Genomic DNA, 7,042 nt, shown 5'->3' with positions numbered 1-7,042 from the left:
AATTTATCAAGAGTAGTACTCTGTTTTGGGCAATTTATAATTATTATTTTAGATAGAGCTGGATAAAAACTGGCACCTAGCATTTTAAAACACAGGAGCATGCACAATTGGAATGTTCCAAAAAATACTTCAATTTTAGGATTAAAAAAAAAACATGAAATGTATTTATGATTGAATATTTGTTTTAATTGAGTGATATAAGAGGACCTGAACCGTATGTCCCCCTGCACACTGCCCAAAGATAGCTGAGATGGGCTCCAGCACCCCCGCGACCCTACTGAGGATAAGCGGTGCAGAAAATGGATGGATGGATGTTTTCGGGTTGTTGGATGGAGATTGTATTTTATTATTATACACTGAATATTTTTAGTGGCAATTTATTGCCCGAAAAGCACTTTACACATACATTTGATTCAATTCGAAAAAAATAATGAAATGCACTCATGCCCCCCTTAGCCTCATACATATTCATGAACTCTCCTCGCCGCTATGCGCTAGCTTGTTGTTATCCTCGTGTTTATTATTTGTCCCTGCCAGAAATGGCGAAGCAATAAAAAGCCTCAACACCGTAAGTTGTACTTTAAATAATGAAGCTCGGAAGCTGCCGTGTCTGCTTTTTTCTCTCTTTTATAAACGTTTTATAAACGATGCAATGCTATTTGTTGCTAACGGCTAGCGGTGTCCTGCGCTAGCTTAGCGACTACGTTATTTGACGTTGTTTGTGTTATTATTTTTAAAACTAGGGAGTCAGGAGTGTTTTAAAGGGGGATGTTTTTGTGATAGAATGGTTCTTTTTTATTGAGCAGTTAGCTTGCATCGTCTCGGATGATGTGTTGATGTGGTTAGCATAGCAACGTTAGCAAACGGAAGCATCGATCGGAGGTGAGAGGACGAAGGTGTTGAAAAATGGACGTGTTACTTTTAAAACACGTATTTGTTTTTTACCCTCTCACCTCGGAAAGTCAGTCTTTTGTAATCAACAATGACTTTACTCATGCATAATCTGCAGAAGCTACTCTGGTTGTGATGCGTTTTGTTTTCCTCTCAAGGTGCTTGTTATTGACCTCAGCTTCAAAATAACCACTGTGCAGAAAAATTGGTGTCAGGCTGTTATTAAGCCTCATTCCAATGAAAATGACTGTTCATAAAAGAGGAGCCGATTACAAGCAAGGGTGCGTGAAAACACAAAGGCCTGCGTTTAGGCAAAGGGACATGCAATCGTGGATTTTCTGTGAAAATATGAATCCCCTGACTTTTTTTTCTTCCCCATTTATTCAAAATCAAAATGTTAACTTTCAGAAGCTTTGATTCCAGGAGTGTAGGACTTTAATATTTAGTTTTACAACTAGACGTGTGAGACTTTAAATGAGGACAAATTGCACAAAAGGTTGTGGTCCAGTCAAGTCATGTTTATTTGTGACACCCTTAATCTCAAAGAGCTGCACAGACCACCGATTATTGCAAACCACAGACTATTATGACACCATCCCCTGATCTAAAACCTACATGAAGGTAAATAATACACCGATATTGTCAACATGAAATATAGGTGATTCATAAGCTATAGAATAGAAGTGTATTTTAAGCTTAGATTTAAACATTTCCACTGAGGTTGACGATCGCATCTCAGGGGGAAGAGCATTCCATAGCACCGGGGCCTGAATGGAGAACCCTCTCGAACCTGCAGATCTCTTCTTGGCTCTTGGGATCACTAGTAGACCAACATTTTCAGAGCGAAGACTCCAGACCGGAACATAAGGGGAAATTAAATCTGAAAGATATGAGGGAGCAAGTACATGCATGATTTTGTATAATACCAAGAGAACCTTGAAATCACATTTTAAGCTAACAGGGAGCCAATGCAGGTGAGCTCAAATCGGGGTCATGTGATCAAACTTTCTTGTCCTGGTTAAAAGCCTCGCTGCAGCATTTTGTACCAGCTGAAGGCTCTTGATTTTGGACATCGGGAGACCGGAGAGTAGTGCATTACAGTCATCCAAACCCATGAATTATAACCTCCGCATCTAACTGAGACGGCATTAGCCGAATTTTAGCAATGTTGCGAAGATGGAAAAAAGCTGTTCTAGTGATATTCTTTACGTGTGTTTGAAAGGACAGATTGGGGTCAAATATGACACCTAAATTTTTAACTGAGTCACTCTGTGTGATGTGACATTTGTCAATGTTCAGAGCAGTTTTTGAGAACAAATCACGTCATTTAGATGGACCAATAACCAGCATTTTGGTCTTTTCAGAGTTAAGGCGCAAGAAGTTGAGTGACATCCATCTTTTATCTCAGTGAGGCAGGTCTCCAAATTTCCACAGTTTAGTGTGGCAGATTCCCCCATCGGAAGATATAGTTGAGTGTCATCTGCGTAGCAATGGAAACAGATATCATACTTGCGAATAATCTCTCCTCATGGAAGCATGTAAATGCTGAAAAGAAGTGGGCCAAGTACTGAACCCTGCAGAACACCACAGGTAACACTAAAGGGCTCAGATTATCAGAGCTTCTATCGTTTCCGGCGACTTAAATCGGGCATGCTTCTCAAATTCATTCAATACGTGGACTGAGCAATTAAGGGAAAAAACACTGGACCGTGTGTACAGTAAGATCAAACATCTAGTTGGATCCGGCCATCACTGTCTGTCCCTCACCCCCCCATACATCCCCTCCGGAGGAAAACAAAGCCTATGCAATCAAGGACAGTACTAACATCTTCTTTGTTCCTTTATCCTCACTGTAAAATGTGGCCCTGGAGTGCCACGTCCAATTTCGTTGTCACAATATATTCAACCCATGTTGTAACAATGACAATAGATAGATAGATACTTTATTCATCCCCGAAAGGAAATTCACATTTCCAGCAGCATCCCTGAGCTGAGAACAGTGCAATAATAAAGCCAAAAGAATACAATATACAAATACCCAGTGTGACGTGCAAATGCCCACTGTAGCGTGTTATATAGAGTAACTAAATAGTGCTTCACAGAATACATATTGCAGTAAGATTCGGTAATATCCAATGTAGGTGGTGTGGTTTAATGTGGGCCTTTACTCTGCCGGGTGGAGTTAAAGAGCCTCATGGCATGAGGAAGAAAAGATCTCTTCAGTCTGTCCGTAGTACAAGACAGTGACAGCAGTCTGTCAATAAAGGTATATTCTATTCTATTCTATTAGGACTGCCGTAACAACACTATTTCACTTATTTAAAACCATGGTGACGCAGTGGTTAGCGCGTGGGTTCAAACCCAGCTCCAGACTTCCTGTGCGGAGTTTGTATGTTCACCCCGTGCTTGCGTGGGTTTCCTCCGGGCACTCCGGTTTCCTCCCACATTCCAAAAACATGCATTTCAGGTCAAATTGGCCGGTCCAAATTGTCCCTAGGTGTGAACGAGCGAATGAGTTGTCTGTCCCCGTGTGCCCTGCGATTGGCTGGCAACCAGTTCAGGCTGTCCCCTGCCCACTGCCCGATGATTGCTGGGATGGGCTCCAGCACCCCCGCGACCCTATTGAAGATAAGCGGTGCAGCTAATGAGATGAGATAATGAGGTGGCGATCCACTTCATTTTAACAGCTGAATCCTTTCTGATTTTGTCACGTTAGCTTCAGTTATTGGCTACTAATCACGGTAAGGTAGAGCCGATTAGGGCATTTTTCCGGCCGAGTCAATTTACCCAAAACAAATTGTGTCTCGTCGCAGTGCAAGAATGGCTGACAAGAAGGCAAGCACCGTCACCCCAGTCAAAACACTAACAAGGAAAGAAAAAGAAGTGCGAAAGAAAAAGGTAAGGACACCTCAAGATGCTGGAGGATTTCTGGGGCTTAACTCGATGGCGTGATTGTCTCGATGCTTTTAGGAGCAAGAAAAGGCAGCGGTTGTTTTTGAAGAATTTCTGGCAACGTTTGAGCCCAGCCAGAAGAGCGGAGTGAAAACATTCGTCCGTGGAGGCATCGTGAATCCCACCAAAGGTTAAAACCGCTCCGCACTACATTGCAAATCAAGCTTAAGTTTTGATGCTCGTACCGTATTTGTGTTTTGACATCGAAGCTTGAAATTACGATGACACAGCACATCTTAAACACGAAGACCCCTATGATGAAAAGATTGTCCTTGACTCTAAACATCACCAAAGGAAGACCGAAACGCTTTTTCCTGATTTTTAGTGCAGGGGTTCAATGTTCCCTCCAAGCTGCGTGTGTGCGCAATTGCGCACTGTCCAGAGCTTTTCCGCGCACAAGAAAATCGAGCCAGCTCACAAAAATCAGGGCTCCAAATTGCTAATTAAAAACCGAATTAAGTCAAAGTTACAGTGCATGAAGGTTAAAAATACATGGGTTCCCCCAACGTTGCGTTCTAAATGCGGTATTTGGAAGTCAATGTCGAAGTTGAACGAAGTCGAGCAAAGTCGGTAAAATTTTTTAAAGAACCGGCTTCTTCGGCTCGGCTTACTAAAAAGAACCGGCTCTTTCGGGTCCCAAACGGCTCTTCAGGTTGGTTTTGCTTCTTTCATCCCTACACAACCAAATGTTATGTAAAATTGTGCGCAAAATGACTTAAAGGAAGGGGGATAGAACAAAAAAGAAAAAAAAATACCAAAATGAAAAAGTAGTGAAAACCTGAGAAAAAATGAAACAAAAGGAGAGAAAAAGAGAAAAAAAAGAGCAGGAAAAATTCAGAAAAAAGCCAGATAAAAGAAAGAAGCAAATAAAGGGAAAAAAGGTAATAGAGAACAAAAAAGCAAGAAAAAAGTAACAAATTACAAAAAAATAAACACAATGAGATTTTTTTTAAAAGGAGAAAAAAACGGAAAAAGAAGAAAAACGACAGCTGGCATTAGTTTGCATAGCGTTGTCATGGGTGGTGTCATCGCCCCCTACAGGTGCATCAGGGCAGGTAAAATGGACCAAGATGCTGGGTAATGGAGAATTTGGAAAATTGGCCATCCAACCCTGCAGTTAGAAATCAAATATCACGAAAAATCACAGTCACCCATCACTGGCGAGTTCTTTTCAGAACCGGTTGGCAGGCTACTCGGATCTTCTCAGGGGGCTTCCTAGTGGTGGTGGGCACCATGTTGATGACCCCTGCTTTGAGGACTATTTCTCTTCTTGCAGAAGAAGAAGCGGCAGAGGCCACCAAAAGTAGACTATATCGACCTTCCTCCAGGTTCGCTCCCCCATCAGAAGATGTCACGCCAGCATCATCAACAGAGAGCAAAAAAACAGTAAGTGTATGCAATTGCCCAAAATAGCTGTTGCAGCTTTTGAGTCTTCTCTTCTTTATTTCATCCCGCAGCCTTTTAAAAAGAAGGCAGAAGAAAAGAAGAAAAAGAGTAACCTGGAGCTCTTCAAAGAGGAACTTAAGCTGTGAGTTAAGATTTTGTCATGAGGATGTTGCAGTGTTCTGGTTTGCCCGCGTCCCTGCATCCTAGATGCATGATTTTTGCTGGGGACGCATCGGGTCAAATCAACGTGCGTCCATGGGACGCAACTTTTTTGACACAAAATTGTCATCATTATCCGATTCCTTTTTTTTTTTAACAAAGATTTACCGCACTCCAAACTTTTCGTCAGACAATCCGCCATTGTTGTTTTGGTCTCGCAGTTCGAGTTTTCGTCTGCATGCCGATCTCGGCAAACGAGATTTTTTGCTTCGAAATGACGTCATTGTTGTGGTGCTTGTCGTCGAGGGAAGGTGAAAATCAATTCAAAATTGGTAATTTCTTCAGTGTCAGTAATAAGTCGAAACATAATGCAGAAAGTGATAACAACTGCAATAATTCCGGCACGAAAAAACGGCGGAAAAATTCTTCGGAAGATCACGGAGGCAAGGAAAACACGTGTGTTGAAGCCAATGATTCGACGAAAGAAAATAAACAAAAGAATACTCCTAGCAAGAAAAAGGACTTTTCTGCCAAAATGGACTAAATTACATTCCTGGTTAAGCTATGAGGAGGATGATAATGGATGCTACATGTTCTGTGATGTGTATTACCAATTAACTGTGATTAAAACTGAATGAAAATATAGATTAATATAATTATTTCAGTAATAGTATTTTGTATAATGTACAATATTGTTGTGAACTGAAAACTCTTGAAGTGATAACTGATTTGTATTACCAATAAACTGATGATTAAAACGGAATGAATATATAGATTTATATTACCGTATTTTCCGCACTATAAGGCGCACCGGGTTATAGGGCCCACCCCGAAAAAATAGTTTTTGGTCCTATATTTGACATACATAAGACGCACCGGATTATAAGGAGCTACAATGGGAACGTCGACAAAACAGTCAGATAGTTCAGTCCAACTTATTACCCCCTTAACATTCCCAAAGCTTGCAAAGACGCAAATACGTGTCAAGAACACGTGCGGATGCGGTGTCCGTACCATGTAACTCAAATGCATCGTTCCATCATTCGGAAGGTTAAAGTCTTGGGATTCAAGAAATGCCAACCATTCCTTAGTTTCTATTTTCGTTCGCAACTTTACTGTGCATATGACAATAAACACTTGGAATTGAGTTTAATTTAAAAATAGACACTCCATTCCATCCATTATCTGCACCGCTTATCACAGAAACATCGAGTTCAGTCTGAAACAAGCTACAGGGAAAATATATAGCCAAAGTAGCTCACCGAAGTCGTTGTGTTCAATAATAATGTGCAGCCATGGTCCTCTTAGATCCGTGAGTGTAGCAAATCCAGCAGAATAAAATACAAATACAGAATAGTAAAAAATGCTTTCTGTATGCCGTCAACCACGTGCTATACGCATTCATCTTTTTCGGCCAATTGCAGGCTTTGTTTTGCCGCTTCAGCCAATGCCAGCCTGTAAATGATAAAAAGGATCCGCCCCTTTACCTCCGAATAACTTTAACCAATAGTGAGTGATTCAAATGATGATTGACACATTGGTTAGGAAATGAAACCCCGGTATATAAATCCTATCATACACCGCGGACGACTTCGCCTTCAGGGGAAAATCGAGTCGGCGGCTGCTTTGCCTTAGTTGCAAGACTTTGCGACTT

General features: G+C 41.3%; 1 protein-coding gene across 1 annotated transcript in view; it reads left to right on the top strand.

The window, feature by feature from the left end:
- Positions 1-402: 402 nt before the first annotated feature.
- The window catches only part of LOC148348903 (U2 snRNP-associated SURP motif-containing protein), a 31,375-nt gene continuing 24,735 nt past the window's right edge, over positions 403-7,042 (top strand). Inside the window, exons 1-5 of the mRNA XM_088321631.1 lie at positions 403-568; positions 3,705-3,789; positions 3,862-3,973; positions 5,120-5,229; positions 5,301-5,371. Of these exons, the coding sequence (XP_088177757.1) occupies positions 3,712-3,789; positions 3,862-3,973; positions 5,120-5,229; positions 5,301-5,371 (371 nt within the window). The 5' untranslated portion in view covers positions 403-568; positions 3,705-3,711. The remainder of the gene's footprint in view (positions 569-3,704; positions 3,790-3,861; positions 3,974-5,119; positions 5,230-5,300; positions 5,372-7,042) is intronic.

This window comes from Urocampus carinirostris, chromosome 17, assembly GCF_059441175.1.
Source record: "Urocampus carinirostris isolate Australia breed hairy pipefish chromosome 17, RoL_Ucar_1.0, whole genome shotgun sequence".
Classification (NCBI taxonomy): Eukaryota; Metazoa; Chordata; class Actinopteri; order Syngnathiformes; family Syngnathidae; genus Urocampus; species Urocampus carinirostris.
The sequence above is the reverse complement of the archived record's forward strand: the minus strand, read 5'-3'. Positions and strand labels throughout refer to the sequence as shown.